Source organism: Triturus cristatus, chromosome 5_1, assembly GCF_964204655.1.
Source record: "Triturus cristatus chromosome 5_1, aTriCri1.1, whole genome shotgun sequence".
Taxonomy (NCBI): domain Eukaryota; kingdom Metazoa; phylum Chordata; class Amphibia; order Caudata; family Salamandridae; genus Triturus; species Triturus cristatus.
In genome coordinates this window covers 816,436,152-816,454,106 of record NC_140587.1, presented here as the reverse complement: position 1 = coordinate 816,454,106, position 17,955 = coordinate 816,436,152, and the positions used below count along the sequence as shown (strand labels likewise).

General features: G+C 47.9%; 1 protein-coding gene across 5 annotated transcripts in view; it reads right to left on the bottom strand.

Annotated features, from left to right (window-relative positions):
• Positions 1-17,955, bottom strand: part of CEP192 (centrosomal protein 192) — a 1,978,693-nt gene that overhangs the window by 292,858 nt on the left and 1,667,880 nt on the right. For all 5 annotated transcript variants that reach the window (XM_085605862.1, XM_085605865.1, XM_085605864.1 and 2 more), the window contains exon 41: positions 11,682-11,777. In XM_085605862.1, the coding sequence (XP_085461988.1) occupies positions 11,682-11,777 (96 nt within the window). The remainder of the gene's footprint in view (positions 1-11,681; positions 11,778-17,955) is intronic.

Here is a 17,955-nt window from a genome sequence, read left to right as displayed (position 1 = left end):
GCCAGGTGTTGAACCACCAAGGTAATGCCTTGATGTTCCAGCCATATACAGAGGCGCAGAGCCTCCTGACATAGGGTCCAGGACCCCGCCCTGTTTGTTGCAATACCACATGGCGGTGGTGTTGTCCGTGAACATCTGCACTACACTTCCCCGGAAAGAGGGAAGGAATGCCTTCAGTGCAAGTCGGATTGCCCGAAGCTCCAAAAGGTTGATATGGAGCCGAGACTCCACCGGAGACCAGAGGCCTCTGATCTCCGCCTCTCCCAAGTGGCCTCCCCATCCCAGGACGGATGCATCCGTCACCACTGTGTGCTCCGGTTGGGGAAAGGAGAGGGATCTGCCATTGGCCCAATCGCGATTCATGAGCCACCACTGCAATTGCCATGCAGTGCCCTCGGAGATCTGGACATGATCGGACAGGTTGCCCTGATGCTGCGCCCACTGGAACTTCAGGTCCCACTGCAGAGCCCGCATACGCCATCTGGCACCAGCAGGATGCAGGAGGCCATCAGGCCCAGGAGCCGGAGGGTCATCCTGACGGAAACCCAGGATAGAGGCTGAAAGATCGGAATCATAGCCTGAATATCCCGGACTCACTGCTCGGGAGGATAAACCCGAAACAGCGTCGAATCCAGAACCGCTCCGATGAAGGGGAGCTTCTGAGAGGGACTCAGGTGCGACTTCGGCACATTGATGGAGAACCCCAGTAAATGCAGGAGGTCGGCCGTAGTCTGTATGTGGTTGACGACTGCCTGGGCCGAGCCCGCTTTCAGCAACCAGTCGTTGAGGTAAGGGAAGACTGACACCCCTGATCTGCGCAGGTGAGCTGCAACCACCATCATCACCTTCGTGAACACCCGAGGGGCGCTGGTAAGGCCAAAGGAGAGCATGGCAAACTGAAAATGCTCCTGGCCTACCGTGAACCACAGGTAACGCCGGAGGGCCGGCAAGACGGGGACGTGAAAATATGCGTCCTGCAAGTCCGACGCTACCATCCAGTCTCCAGGGTCGAGGGAAGCCAGGACCTGAGCCAGAGTCAGCATTTTGAACTTCTCCTTCCGGAGGAAGCGGTTGACGTTCCTGAGATCCAGGATGTGACGCAGACCCCCTTTGTCCTTCTTGGGGACCAGAAAGTAGCGGGAATAACAACCACTTCCTACTTCCGGCCTAGGAATGCACTCGATGGCCCCCTTGGCCAAGAGAGCCCTAATTTCCTGCTGGAGAGTTGCCAAGTGTTCCCCTGACATGCGGTGGTACTGAGGTGGCATGGCTGGAGGGGTGGACTGATAGGGAAGGGAGAAACCCTTGTGGATGATCTGCAACACCCACTTGTCCGATGTGATAGCGTGCGAGTGGGGGAGGTAATGGCGGATCCTGCCACCCACTGGCGTGGGGGGCTCCACAAAGCTCAGGTTAGGAAGGTTTGGAGGTAGAAGCGGTGGAGGTGGACTGACCCCCACGCTGATTTCCAGATTCGCCCCTGCTGAAACCGCGGCCGTGCTGAGGCTGGCTCTGTACAGGCTTGCTGAAGGAACGTGCTTGGGCGCCCCTGACTTGGCCACGAAAGGAACGAAAACCAGGAGTGGCTGGGCTTTTCGTGGAAAGACCCAAGGACTTGGCCGTAGCCCGCGAGTCCGTAAAACGCTCCAGCGCACTGTCGGCCTTATAGCCAAACAAACAGTTGCCATCAAAGGGCATGTCCATGAGTGAGCTTTGTACATCTGGCGAGAACCCGGTAGATTTCAACTAGGCATGGCGACGAAGCACCACAGTTGTAGAAATGGCACTACCCAGTGAGTCCGTGGTGTCCAAACCACACCGAATAGCGAACTTAGCCGCATCTTTACCCTCAACAACAGCTTGAGACAGCACAGCTTAGGCCTCTTCAGGACACTGAGGCAACACCTGTGCAACGGCATCCCACACCGTGTGGGAATAGAGGCCCAAGAGGCAAGCGGTGTTCACTGACCGCAGCCCTAAGCTGGCCAAAGAGAACAACCGCTTGCCGAACTGCTCCAGCTTCTTCTTAAGAGTCCTTAGGAAAGCCGTAGGAAAGGCACTCTGAGATGTCGAAGCTTGGATGACCAAGCTCTCTGGCGTAGGATGAGTGATCAGAAAGGCAGGGTCACCCGGCACCGGGCGATGACACCTGGCGACATTCTTATCCACCGGGGCCCCCGTGGCAGGCCGCGACCAAGTGCCTAGCAAGACGTCAATGAGGGCGTCGTTAAAGGGAAGCAGGGGCTCTGACGAAGAGGGCGCCGTCTGGAGCACCTCCGTGAGGAGATTAATCTTGAGGGCCACTGCAGGGAGATCAAGGTGGAGGACCTCAGCGGCCTGACGAAGCACCAACGAGGAGAGGCAAACCCCGGGTCAAAGGAGACATCGAGGCCGCCTGCCTCCTCTAACTCGTCCGCCCAGTCCTGTTTGGAGTCACACTGACGAGCAAGAGGGTCTTCGGACCCCTCCCAGTCATCCTCCATCTCCACCGTATACAGGACAGGCTGCGGCGGCAGGGCAGGGACCAGGGAAGGAACAAACGGCGTTGGGAACAGCGCCAAACTGGCGCCGTGTCCCAGTGTGGATCCCAGGAAGGGAAAGAAATTGTCCAAGAACCTGGGCAGAGGCAGAACAAATGGTACCCACTGCGGCGCCGGAAGTGGAGACAATGGCGGCACTGGGGCCGGAGCCGGCAGCGCGGGACCTTGTGGCGCCGGTGGCGCCAACGGCCCTACAGAATCCTGACACGGAACCGCTGGCGCACCGGCGGGAGCCCGAGGCCAAAACAGGCAGTCCAAGGTGGCAAGAAATTCTTGCACCAGAGCGGGAGTCGCCGACGGACCCGGGTAAGGTGGGTAGGCCACGGGACTCCCGGGCTCTGAAGGAGCTGCAGGGGCAGAACCACTGCCCCCTCGTCCGCATCCGAGGACTGACGGAGGGACGTCGGAGAGCGACAACGCTTCTTTGACTTCTTTTTGTGTCGTCTCTTACCCGCATCAGAGGGTGAAGACTTGGAACCCGAGGAACGATGATGATGATGGCCCGCGAGCGTTCCCTGGAGCGGCCCCTGGACCGTGAGCGGCGCGGGGACGAGTGCCAGACCTCAAACAGCTTCCGGCGCCGCTCCCGCAAGGCCTTCGGGGCCATGGCCAAACAGTCCAAAGAGGCCCGGGAGTCGTGGTCGCTCTCCAGGCAGTAGAGACCGACGTCGTGGGGGTCCGCCACCGACATATTGCGACGGCAGGCCCCACAAGACTTAAAACCAGGCATCCCTACATGCACCAGATTAGACAACTGACAGTAGATAAAAAGTCTCAAAAAGATAGCCAAAAAGTGAATGAGGTACATGCTCTAACCGGATCTGCGCTTACTGGCGCGGAAAAAGGAAGAACTGACGTCAGCGCGCATGGGTGGCGCCTAAGTAGTCTCTGTGACGTCATCTCAGCGCATGAGAAGCCAGAGACGGACGCAGAGCCACACGACGCCACCTACTGACGCGCAGGGGTACTGCTAGCGAAAAAACTTTACGGATCCAGACGGACGCCTGGGGATATTCTAAGGTAAGGAATCTATCACTAACGTGTCTCTTTCAGATATTAAAATTACCGATCACAAAACAACCTGGGTTTGCAAAGGGGGTCCCATTAGTTTTTGGCCCTGGCCTCAGCGGCCATCTTGGGAAACCTACCAAACCCACACATTTCTGAAAACTAGACACCCGGGGGAGTCCAGCGAGGTATCGCTTGCGTGGGTCGCCCAACATTTTCCGACCCAGAATCCCCTGCAAACCAAAAATTTGGGGGAAAAAGTGATTTTTTCAGCTACATTTGAGGTTTGCAGGGGATTCTCTGTAGGAAAACGTTGTGGGACCCACACAAGCCACACCTCGCTGGACTCCCCCGGGTGTTTAGTTTTCAGAAATGTTTTCACCCCCTGGGACGATGCCCAAGCAGGGATCCACTAGGGAGGGGTACCATTGGAATGGGGAGATTCTCCCGTCTTTCTACGTGCTCAGGGGGCTGAGATAGCCCCCTCAACACATAGAAAGTGAAACTGAAATGAGCCTAAAGGTTCATTTCAGTTTCTATGAAATGACGTCAGTGCGACATGCGCGCTGATCATCATTTCACAGAAACCGGGGGTGGGGGCTCGGGAGCTGGGGAAGCTCTTCCCCAGCTCCCGAGGCTTTAGGGGAGAAAAAGAAATCCCTCTGGTGCCTGCACCAGAGGGATTTCCAGTGCCATGTGCCAGGATGGCCGGGAGCCATCCTGCGCCTAGGAGCACGACGGCTCCCGGCCGTTGTGCGCACACAAGGGGTTAAAGTGAGGAGGCTTAAAGGGCAAGTGTTTAATGGCTCAATTGAGGAGCACATAAGAAAAATGAGAACAAGTTTGAGGTCTCAGAGGCATAATAAAGGGAGTAGGGGGAATCAGGTTAGTGAGGCCTTTTAAGAATCTGATAACCATGGGTCACTTAGAATCATAAACTGTCAAATAAACAGGCCTGAAGAGGATCGACAGAGCTTTTAGTACACCATGTGACATATTTGCCCCATTTACCTGAATAGAATGTTTAGTGGAGTTGTTTTCTGAGCATAGTATAACATCCACCAACTCAGAGGACAGAGAAAACTAACGCAGGCTGCCTTGTTTAATCTCCAGGCATCATATTGTAGTCTCTGGAGGTAGGGGTGTAGAATCGACAACTGTGATTGAAAGAGGAGTTCTACTCTATGAGGGAAATGGAACAAAGGGAGAGGTGAATGAGGTCTGCATACCACACAATTCATGGCCAGTTCAGTGAAATGAAAATGAATCAGGGCTGATCGAGACGATTCTTCTTCAAAACATAAGGAATCAAGGGAATGGGGGAAAATGCACAGTTGACCGTTCCACCACAAACAAATGCTTCCCCAAGGCTCCTTGCATCAGATACTGGAGGGCACAGAGTTTCAAGTTGCAATCTGATCTATCTAAAGAGTCCCCCATAGAAAATGTTGTGGACTACTGTAGGAAGCTGGCTTTTTATGTGGTGGTGCCAATGTAAAGGCACACTTTGCAAAAAGCACAGACGACCCTTATTTGTATACAGGGCTTAAATTAATAATCTCAAATGCTCTATTTGGGGGTAGTGTGGTAGAGCAGCTTAGGCTTATCAGAGGGTACTGTTTTTTTTGTTGAAACATTTTTTATTGGTTTCCAAATCAGTAAATCAACAAACATCTCGCCCCCCCCACCCATCCAGGAAGTACCACACCCGTAGCCGCAACCCGATGCTCCAGGAGCCGGAACAACCTGCCCACCCGGTCCCTTACCCCCCCTCCCCCACCCCGTGTCAGTGTGCCCCCGCCCCCTACCCCTCCCCTTCTTTCGATGCGCCCCCCCTCCCTAGACCATAATATACAGGAGCCCAACCTCTCCCCAAGCAAGCAGAACCTTCCATCATGCCGAGCCAAAGTGTGGGCGGCTAGGACCCACCGCCTCACCCCTACTACTCCCCGCTCCCCACTACCTCCTGCCTATCAGGCACGCTCTGCCCGTCCCCAGCCTCGGACATCAGTCCCTGAAGTTCTACCACCAACGATTCCCACGCCCGGGCTGTCGCCAGTGCCTTTTCATCATCCCTCCGGAATCAGAGGGTACTGTTAAGCATTTGTTGTACACACAGAGTCAATAAATGAGAGAGACACTCAAGAAGAAACTCGAGACCAATTTAGAACAATAAGATTTTTATATACTTTTAGACACCAAGTTCATCGGAATGAGGTAAGCACTTTTGGAGTTAAAGATTTTTGTGGTAGAAGCAAAAATACAGTAAAAAAACGGTTTTGAGGTATGAGCCTCGAAAGCGATAATGTTATCCTTTCGGAGAAACATTCATTGCATAGATACACTTGCAAACAGTCTTGAAGAATACCTTTGGGGACTTAAGGTGCTTAGTGGCCAAGGTCTAAAAAACCACTAGCAGTTCAGTTTAATCTGCCCTGGTGAGTCCGGGTGCAGAGGTGCTGGTCCTGATGGTAGCGTCAAGTGCTAAGCTGTAAAGTCAATGGCAAAGATACCTGCAAAAGAAAGGCTGCAAGTAGAGACTTGGGGATAAGTCCGACAGAACAAAAAGGGTGGTTCGCCTCTTGAGGTTCTCTGGAGCACAGGGACTCAGCTGGTTTATGTGAAGGTGGGCTGGGGGGCTTGGTTGTTTTGTACAGTGAGTCGCTGAAGTTAGAGACTTCACTTGACTTTGGTGACCTGGGGAGAGAAGGAAAACAACATTGCATGGGTACTCTCAATGATGACCTAGGAGATCCTGAAGTCTCTCGTCAGTAGGTCGGTGGTGTTCAGGCTGGACAAACAACAAGCCTTGGAGCTTGCAAGGGCTCCGGTACACCGGGTTTTGATGCAGGGAGGCTCCGGGAAGGTTCAGCATCTCAAGACTTGCGAGGGGCTGACCACCTGGACTCTCAATGACCTCCTCCTGGCGAGTTGCACCCTCGATGGACCTGATGGTCATCAAAATGGTGAACAGGGCAGATGCGGTCAGTGCCTGCAGACGCAGGGAGATGGCTCCTCCACTTTAACAACCAAGCAGGAAAGCAGCATCTCACTTAAAGTCCTGGGCAGTCCTCAAAGGGTTTGGGGAGGCTGTTCAGGGCAGGCCGAGTCTTTTCTTGCAATTTTTGGGAGAGAAGTAGCCAGGCAGGGTTTGGTGCCAATTTCTGTGCTGGTCCACAGTTCTTGTGTTTATGACTCTTTGTCCTGCTTCTGTTCCCAGGTAGATGAATCTGAGTTCCTGGCATTTGGGGGTCACCTAAATACCGAATTTAGAGGTGTTAAGGACAGTGTAAGGTAGCAGTCAATGGGCTACCTGCCACTGGGTTGACTATATCCTCTATATGACCACTTACTGTGATGAGTGGGCATAAACCTGACCCACACTTCCTTGTTTCACTAAAACACAATAGTGAAAATCTTCGAGTGTGCACTTCAGGTGGCCAACCTTAAGGATGGGACTAGCTTGATAGTGCAACACGTGGACTGGAGTCAAATGGGTTTGGAGTAAGCCGGGGTTGCACATCAAAGTCGGCAGAGGCTTTGAAGTGTCTGGCCTTGGTATGCTAATTTACTAGCCATCCTGTTAAAGGAAGCGTGATCGCTTTCCTCCGGAGTAGGCATTTGTTCCGGACCTCCATGTGTGTTGGCTCTCCCGAGCAGGGGGTCAGAAACTAGTCTGTGGTAGCAGGCTGGAAGAGTCCAGTCAGCCAGCACACTAATCGACTGGAAGGTTAAAGGGGTACCTTAACGGTGCCCTCAGGGTACATGTCATAGTAAATCCAACACTGGCATACGTGTGGATTTATTAAAGCAGCATTATTTTCAGTGAAGCCGTTATGTACCTCGGTAACTCGTAATGACCAGTGCCCAGTTCATAAGATGGGTTCCTGATCACTTGCGATATCGTGGCAATGGAACCAGACATCCCAGGGGCATATCTGATCATGAAAATATATCCTTTCATATGATATAATGCACCCTGCCTAAGGTCTCTAAGGCCTGCTGTAATGCTGACTTACATATACTATACTGAGTGTGCTTGGGCATGGCACATGGAGTGTGCATGGGCACGTGTGCCATGTCGTGTTTTCAAAATGGTTTGCACCATTTTACGCATTCTGCAATGGCAGGCTGCATGCAGTTTTTGTGTGGGTCCCTTTGGGTGGCACAATACATTCTTCAACTCTTTAGTACCCATGCCCTGGGTACCCGAGGTACTAGGGACTTGCAGGGGTGCTGCAAGTCCTTGCCAAATTGGTTACAATTAGACATTTACCTGTTTCAAGGGAAAGAGCACAGGCACTGGGGGGCTGGTTAACTTGGACCCACTGCACTTTCAGTCGAAAAAAGCATATGTACTAGGGCAAAACGTGGAGGTGACCATGTCAAGATGAAAAACTTTCCTACAACTACCTCTGGGTGAAACCGCCACTCTTAGTTGGCAAGATGTCGTCGGATAAAACTCTCCGCTTCTACGTTGACAACTCCAGCCAGGTGATTTGCTAAATCTGGACAAACTAAACATGAATGGCAGGGAGGAAGACCTTGGGAGTTCGACGCATGGCAAGTAATTACAACAGATTGATGTGCAATACCTGTATTTTTGGAGACTAGAGACCTCTGATCTCCAGTTCCTCAAGATGGGCTCCTCACCCTAGGGTAGAGGCATCCATGATCCTACAGGGTGAAACTGCTTCCCTTGTATAAGGTTGCTGCTCACACTATACCATCGTAGGTCCGCTGCAGTGCCCCTGGGGATTTTGATATAGCTTTTGAGATCTTGGTTGAGTTGGAACCCCTGCTCCTGGAGAAAGCACTAGAGGGCCCTCATGTGTCAGCATACATGGGTGACCATAGAATGTATAAAGTTAGCAGACCAAGCAGGCTTAAGACCATCAGTACAGGAATGATCGCTGAACTCAAACATCAGAACCGTAGCCAAAATACCTTGAAACGTCTGGGGAGGAGAAAAGGCTCGACTCAATGTGTTGCCCAGTACTGCCCCTACTGAGAGATTACCATGTGAGATTTGGACTTGTCGATCGAAAAGTGCAGGTCAAACAACAACTTCGTTGTTGCCTGCAAATGGCGAGACACCTACTCTAGAGAGATGGCTTTGATGAGCTAGTCGTCCAGGTAAGAGAATACAGGGATTTCCGCTTGTCTGAGTTGGGCCACAACCACCGCCATCACCTTGTGAAGACGCAAGGAGCAGAAGTGAGGTTAAATCGACAGACAGCGACTGGTAGTGCTTTGGCTCAGACCATGAAGCTAAGAGACTTCATGTGTGAGTAGGAGAGGAGTGTTGAAATAGGCATAATGTAGGAAGAGAAACACTTATAGTCTTTTGTTTCCAGCGCAAAATATACCTGAGTACGGGACAGTATCTTGAGCTTTACCTTTTTGAAGAACCAGTTCAGAACCTTGAGGCCTATGATCCGGCATAGACATCTGTCCTTCTGGCGAATTAACAATTACCGGGGGTAGCACCGCTGATCCAGTTCCTGCTCTGGAACCAACTCCACTGAAAACTTTGGAAGCAAGGATTAAATCTCTTGCAGAAGGACCTGCAGGTGGTCTGGCTGGAGTGCATCTCAACTGAAGGGGGGGGGAAGCAGTTTGTTGAAAAAGTGGGCATACTCCCTTTCCACAATTTGCAGGACCCAAAGGTCTAAAATAATGGCCCTCCAAGCTAGTGAAAATGAGGACACCTGTCCTCCAAGACACTGTGAGTATAAGGGTAAGGTGGAACTAGTACTGATTCCCTGTGGTGGCTGGGGATGAAGAACAAGAGAAGGAAGGGAGAGGGGAGTGTCTGTGTTCCTCTTTTGCCATGCCCTTGATATTGTTTCTAGAGGGGTCTGCCTGCTGCTGCTGATTTGCAAACTGCTGACAGCCACAAATTGAAAAGCCCCTTCTGAAGGCATGAAACCCCTGAAACGGATAGCAGTCTCTGGTTTCGGTATGTAGATACCTACTGAGCAGCCGCCTGTCTATCCCTTATCAGCTCTGTAAAATGAATGCAGGTCAGAATGACTGCTTCAGCTGAATCCAACAGAACATGCACATATCAACCAAGAAGACAGGTAGCATTAATAGACTTGAGAGCCATGCTCCCTGCCAAAATCATCCTTTAGGTAAACGGCTCTATTTTCTTTGATTCCCTGGTCGATATTGTAGAAGGAAAGCAGTATGGAGACAATTTTGATTAACAAGAGGCCAGCACTACTAAGATCTCTGGAGGGGTGAGCTGAAAGGAAGGTGGGATCTCCAGGAGCTGGTTAATATTGCCTGGCAACTGGTCTTGAAATGGAAGGAGAAGTTGTCAGCTTTTCCCATACTGACAGTACGGCTCTGTTAGCGCTACACTGAGCAGAAGCAATGGTTCTTCCGCGTGGGAAGTTGGAGTGCAGGACCTCTGTCAGAATGTTTGATTTGGCTTCAGTGGATGGCAGCTGCATCTCAAACATATTTGTTGCCTTTCTGATGACCGCATGATAGCAGTTCCACTCCAGGGAGGTATAGAACACCCATGTATCTTTTAACCTGCAAACTCCAGATCCAATGCACTGTCCCCCTCATCGTTCGCAATGGGGTTGTCTTGAGGCTCTGTTTCCCTAAAGCAGTATCTGCCTTCCTCCATTATTCTCTGTGCCTCCCTTCTGGAGTAGTAGGGCACCAGTGGCAGTATGTTCAGTTGATTGGATGTGGTGCCAGCATATGGAGAGACAGTGATAGGGGCCATGTCGGCAGTGGCAGCGGTGATGTAGTCTGTAGATTCGGTGGGGTTGTGTGAGGTACTGGAGAGAGATTGGAATACGACTCAGAAGCAGGAAGATGTGGAATGAACAATGTGGGTGGTGTTACTCTCTGCGTTGATACCACTAGTGGCATTTGATTTGGAGATGTATTTCGCCCTGGATACCGGAAGCAATGAGAGGGATGGCAAGGAGGGTGCCAAGTGGCAGGGTGTCTGCATACCACTTTTGGAACAAGAATTCTTAATCTGCGGTCAGGGGACCCCTGGGGGCTACGGAGCCTTCCCAGTGGGTTGTGAGTGCTTAGAAATTAAATAATATTAGTTGATTAATAAAGTGTATATACAAACAAAACAAAATATAAAATTGAATATTTAAAACTTTCTGTAAATTTGAGAAATTTGAAAATGGTGGCTAAGTATTAAGTTAGTATCCTCAGAGTGTTTCGTGGGAGCAGTGCAAGTGCATTCAACAGAATAAAGCATAGATGATAAGTGGACTCCACTGAATTTAGACAAGCTCCAACCTGTTTAAAATGAACATTTTATTTTTTTTATATTTATTTGTGAATTAAAGAAATGTTTCATCATCTGTGTATTTGTTTGATGAATGCTGGTTTATGTATTTTTTGTGTGTATTGTTATAGGGGGGTGCTTCCCAGAATTCCATTAATGATTCAGTGGGAGTCTACGAGTTTCAGTAATGATTAAGTCTGGGTCCAAAGAGGACAAAAGCTTAAGAACACCTGACCTAGAAGAGATAAGGAATCTAAGGAAATATTCTATTAGAAATAAAGCTTTTCTGACAAACTGCCAGAAAACAATTACCCTTATAAGTTGCTTCCCACGTGCTGCCAATCCTTTTCCATTGACTCTGATCTCTTCGGCTACTGTCCTCCAATTTCCCATCCAATCTCTTCCTAGCAGTCCTCCCCAGGTTTATGAAACAGGGAGTATAAGATACACTTTTCAATAGAAGGTCCACTTTTTTTTTTACTAAATGTGGACGGCGGTTACCTATTGATTACATTATCAAGCCAATAGACTAAACAAATTGAATGGGGCTATGTAGAATGTCCTTCTCGCAAGATCGTTTTGTTATTATTGTCATGCTTTGCTTACCATTCCAATGAGATTTAAATGTAAAATACAGAACATGCATTTGATTACTGGGAAATAGATTTATTTTGAAGAAAGTCATAACAAATTGTAATGCTACAAATGCATATTTTCCATCCATTAATAGAGCAGACGGATTCAGATATGGCACGACATGCAATAAAACTATTTGCTAAACTCACAATGGTATAGCACAAGCCACTGCCTTTGAACATAGAGAGGACATGCTATATTGGTGTAGCAATTATTCACAATACCTTCGATGTTTCACCGGCTTCAAGCACTCCATAAATATGAGGACATCTGAAAACGGAGTAATTAGCCCTGTAGACATCTCCAATCACACTGCTTTTCTGGAAAAATGAGTAATACAGTATTAAATAGGTATCGCTAGAAATTATTTTAAAGAAAAATGTTCTATAGTATATTGTCTTTTATAAATAAAAAAATGAAAAAAATGGTAACAAACAAATTCAGAAAGGCAGTGATTATATACTTGTTTTAACATTAACTTTAACGTTTAAGAACACAGACTTTTGGGACAATGCGACTAGCTTCAGATTGACCCAGAAAGGTATAGAATATACCTTAAATGGCATTAGAAAGACAAATATTACTGAAAACATTCTTATTAAAAAAATCACTTAACTGGATTCAGCAATTAGGTAATTTGTTCGTGGCAAATATTTCTTTGCATATATTTTATATCACAATTGGTTCCTTCCTGTATTAGCCTGTAAAAACTGAATGGGCTAACATCATGGTAGAGGAGGGTTCAGAACTGCACAACAGGTTACGTATGTTGGCTCATGTGGACAACTAGAAGAGGTCTTTTTTTATCTTTTCGATTTTATCATATAAATGCACCGCAATTGGATATGTAGTGACATGATCAACAGTGCACATGTAAATTACATTCAGGTATATTGTAAAGTTTTGTAAGTCAGGTGTATCATTACGGGAGTAAGCAACTGAATGCTATGAGGTAGGGCATGCAAACAGTCACAGGTTTAGCATTTATAGACCACAGTATTAAACAGGTTAACATCAAATCATAACAACTTAATTCCAAGATATTCTAGGAACGTGTTGGGTGATCAAAACTTGCATCGTTGTAAATGAAAGGGAAGATTAAAAGGGTGGGACCATTCCTCTGTATACCCATATTATCTTTCATGGGAACTGTCATCGTCCCTCTATTCAGGAATTTCAAAGTTCAATACAATTTCATCCCACGGGTGACGAAACATTATGCAAACTCCTTTAGTCTGCGTGCAGGGCACGGCTTTCAGATTTGGTCCATCTGCCAAGATCTCGCCATCGTTTGCTGATGTAAGGGAGCGCATTAGCTTTCCAGCACATTGCTATCTGTCGATTGGCTAGAATTAATGCCATGTCAATGTTTCTATTGCTCACTTTTAGAGTTTTACGTTTTCAAAACAGACCCAGAAAGCAGGCAACTTGAGTAAACTGTTCCTCTCTACACAGAAGAGACTCAAGCTGTTACATGACACTCCTCTCATACGTCTGTATCTCAATATAGACCCAGAACATATGGCAGAAGCCAGCTTTAGGGCAATCACACCATAGGATGTGTCCATCATTAGGGTTATTTGTTTGGGAGACAAATAGGTCATATGTAAGTAATTAAAATGGGTGCAATGAATTCTCATATTTCTGGAAACCTTTTGTACACACTCCTAAACACTCTCTCATTCTTTGTTACTGCGATCTCTACCTAATTTTGGCAACCCATTTAACATTCATATGTAAGGAACAAGTTACCTTCAGTAACGCCTTATCTGGCCGGGACATGATCTAGCCACAGATTACTTACCTTTGTATTTTCCAGGCAACAGACTGGATCCGGAAGCTTTTTCTTAGAGCAATACCCCTGTGCGCCAGTACGTTGTGTAGGTTGCCTTCGAATGGCATCGTCATCTACACCAGAAGTGATATCCATATCACCTATTTAGGCGCCACCTTGGCGTGCTGACGTCAGTTATTTTTTCACGACTTTCCATGCCAGAAGCAAGGAGTCATGACTTGTAGAGACATTGATGCGTGTGAAAACTAGGGCCCTGAAAGGGATCCGCCCTGACCTTGGAAACCTGTCAGCAGTGCAGGGAGAAGGGGTGGGTCGGTAAGTAATCGGAGGCTTCATCTGGTCTCTAACAGATAAGGCAGTGGTTCCCAAACTTTTAACTCCAGAGGACCCCCATTGAGTCACCACTGGAAGCTGGGGACCCCCAAGCAATTTGTAGGATTTAAATTTCAAACATTAAAACAGTAATTCGAAAAAAATAAACACGTGTGCACAGAAAACAAATGATCGAATTACTAAGGATTTTAGGGGCATATTTACAAGGCCCTATCACCATGGGAACAAAACTTTTTGCAACATTTCTGTGGCGATAGGGGCTTCGCCATATTTACAAGGCAGCGTTAAGCCACTTAGGGCCAGAAGTACGACCCGTCAATTAGCGAGTCACAAATTGCGGCGCATTTGCGACCCGCTAATAGGAATGCACAACAGTGCCTCAGACACGGTTTGTGATTCCTAATGGGGTCGCAAATTGCTTGCCTCATTAATATTAATGAGGCAGGCGCAATTTGCGACCCCTTTCACTAGCTTTCATTGGCTAGCATTGGCTAGCATTCACAGGGATGGTGGCCTGCTGGGGTCAGCAGACCACCATGTCTGTGACTGCTTTTTTAATTAAGCAGGTATTTTATAAATGTAGCCCGTTTTCCTTAAAGGAAAACCGGATGCATTTAAAAAAAGAAAAATGAAACTTTTCAGTTTCATTTTATTTAGGGCCGGCAGTGGTCTCTGGGACCACTGCCCGCTCTTAAAAAATATTTTCCCACATACTCAAAAAGGGGAAGGGGTCCATGGGGACCCCTTCCCCTTTGCGAGTGGTTTACCACCTACTTGAAGTAGGTGGTAGACTGCGAGTGTTTTGCGGCCGCAAATGCAGCCACAAAACATCAGTACATAGCATATCGAGTCGCTATTGGGAAGGAACGCCCTTTCCTAATAGCGAGAGTCACTGACTCGCAGAATAGCATTTGTACATGCTATTACCCTTTTTTGCGACCACAAACGGGAGGATCTCCCGTTTGCGGCCCCAAGAAAGGTCGTACATCTGGCCCATTACTTGGCTTAACAGTGCCTTGTAAATAAGACCCCCTTTCACCCAATGCTTCGAGTGAAAGGGGTGGGCAGTGGGTGTTGCGGTGGGCGTTCCAGTGCAACACCCATTGATTTTGACGCTGCCCCCTATTTACAAGGGCAGCGTAAATGGGAGGCAGAGCCAAAATTAGGACCAGGGAAAACCTGGTCTTAACTTGGCGAAACAAGGAGAAATGCTTTATTTCGCCTCGTTTTTGCAAAACACCTTTGATTGTTTATGTTCAGGAAGGTGACACTTCCTGCACATAAACAATCTTTAAAAAAATTACACTTTGTAACTTCCATGTGTGCTGCATTAAGCAGCACACATAGAAGTGACAAAACAGCATTTCAAGATTGTTATGTACAGGAAGGGGACCCTTCCTGTACATAAACAATCTTCCCCTGCATGCAGACACCCTTGCATTATGATGCAAGGGTGCCTGTATTGGCGCTACACTGTTAAGTGTAGCGCCAACGCAGGGGAAACAAAGGGCTGCACCATATTCTTGTAAATATGGTGCAACCCTGCGTTTCTGAAGTGGCGGACCTTACTATGCACCAGGATACGACCATCTTTTTTTGGGGTTCTTCAATGATTTCCCCACTATCACCCTCCAACAGCGCCTCTGTCTCTCCATAGCTCCTCTGTCACATGTATTTTATTTTTTATAGCATCTCCCATACCATTGTAGGATGTCAGAGCACTTTACACCACACACACATATAGAGACAGTGACTCATAGATGTAAATCAGTGTATAGAAAATGTTACATAAGGCAAAGGGGACTACAAGGTGTAGAATTCCCATGTCATTCATACTTGTAGGCATTTTTAAAGAGTGCTTAGTCTGGAGAAGCACAAACTCAGAATTCAGAACATAACACAGTGGTTAGCATTGACTAACAATGAAAATGTATTTCCACCTAAATAAACCGTTTTAGCAGCATCAGGATAATGAAAGACTGGGAAAAAACATAAGTCACTAACTCGTACCTTGCAGTTTACAAGCAGCTCTTTGATGACAGTTTATAGGTCACTGTGCTAGATTATGATTGTCACATATAAACTGCACAGTAAAAAAAGAATCTCTGTGACAAAAAGCAGTAAGCCACTGAACTATGCACATAAAATAAAAACAATTAAAATGCATTGTACACTTTCTTTGCAGTAGGCATATTAACCCTCTGTGCTACATTAGATAAGTCAAAGCTGCCACTGGACAAAACTCTCATCTCTCTCCAGCAGGTACATTAATCACTGGCGTTATCTTGACACTTTTATTGTTGTTTGAAAACTGCTAATTGTACAAGATACTTTGAAATGCTTTTAAAACTGCTCCCTGCGGACCCCCTAGGAATGTGTCCCGCGAACCACAGTTTGGGAAACACTGAGATAAGGCATTAGCAAAGGTAAGGAAAGACTTCATCTGCTAAAGACATCAACCACAGATTCCTTACCTTTGAATAGATACACAAGCAATACCATGCCCCGGAGGAGGGACTGCAGACAAGTTCAGACTACAAAATCCTGCAGTACTAAATGGCCAGAATTGCCATCCCTGTGGACTGGACTGTCTAGGTAGCAATGTTTGGTAAACGTGTGCAGGGATGCTCATGTTGCTGCCCACAAGATGTTCAGGACTGGGACTCCACGTGCTAACACAGTGGTAGCAGTCTTAGCTCTGGTGGTATGAGCCCTTAAGCTTTCAGGAGGCTGCTTCTTTGCTAGAGTGTAACAAATCTTGATGCAGAGGATGACCCATTGCAAGATGGTCCTCTTCTGCACCACCAGACCCTTGAAGAGTTTGTCGTCCACCGGAACTCATTTGTGCGGTCAAGGTAGAACTACAATGGTCTTTTTAGGTCCAGACTGTAGAGTCGCTCCTCTTCTTTAGAAGGATGCGGAGGAGCAAGGAAAGTGGGCAAGGTAACAGATTTTCACACATTGAAAGGTGTAGCCACTTTCTGGAGGAAAGAGGCCCTAGTGCGAAGACCCTACTTGTCGGGGAACATTGTCAAGAAGGGAGGCTTGGATAATAAAGCTTGCAGCACACTCACCCTTCTGGCATGGGTAAGTGCCACCAAAAAGGCTGTTTTGATGGTGAGCAGCCAGAAAGGACAATTATGCAAGGGCTCAATAGGAGCACACATGAGGTAGGTGAGGACCAAATTAAGGACCCACTGGGGCATAATGAAAGTGGCAGGTTGAAACATATGTACAATGTCTTTCAGGAATCTATGCACAATTAAATAAGGAGGGCTGGTCTGACAGCCTCAGGAAAGCAGACAAAGCCGAAAACCAGGGTGCCCACAGCATAGCCTCGCTGGACAAGGGTCAAAATAAAAAGAAACACATCAAATAGGGAAGCAGTCAGAGGGTCAGTAGACTTTTCTGTACAATAGGATACAAATTTATTCCACCCTGCAGGCATAAACCTCTCCCAGATGGCCGCCCCATCCCAAGAGTGACGCATCTGTCACTACTGTAAGATCTGGTTGGGGAAGGGAGAGGGGTCTGCATCTGACCCAATCGTGGTTTGTTATCCATCACTGCAGGTCTCATGCAGTTCCCCTCCGAGATCTGGACCACCTTGGGGAGACTGCCATGATGCTGTGCCCATTGGAACTTCAGGCCCACTGCAGGGCCCACAAACACCATCTGGCATGTGTTACTAGCAGAAGGCCATGAGGCTCAACAGTCTCAAAGTCATTCTAACCAAAACCCAGGATAGAGGCTTAAACATCGATATTATAGACTGAATATCCTGGAGTCGCTGCTTGGGAGGATAGGCCCAAAACTCCACTGCCTCCAGAACAGCTCCAAGAAAGGGATTGTCTGAGAGGAAGTGCGGTGCGACTAAGGCACGCTGATAGTGAATCCCAGAGAATGCAGGAGGTGCGCCATAGTCTGGAAATGGCAGACGACAGCATAGGGCAAGTCCACCTTCAGTAGCCAGTCATCGAGATAGGGTAAGACTGGCCCCTGATCTGCACAGATGAACTGGTAAGACCAAAGGGGAGCACGGTGAGCTGAAAGTGCTTGTGGCCTATCGTAATCTACAAGTAGCATCGATAGGCAGGCAGGATGGGGATAAGAATATAGGCATCCTGCAAGTCCAACGCTACCATCTAGTCTCCCGGGTCGAGGGCAGGCAGGACCTAACCTAATGTGAGCATCTTGAATTTCTCCTTTTTGAGGAAGTAATTGAGGGCTCGAAGGTTTAGGATAGGACGAAGCCCCTTATCCTTTTACGGGACCAGTGTTATATGCCCAGTTTAGGCCCATTCAGCAAAGCTGCTCATATCTTACTTTGTCCTATTTTCACAATAACATTTCAGCCATCACCTTTTACC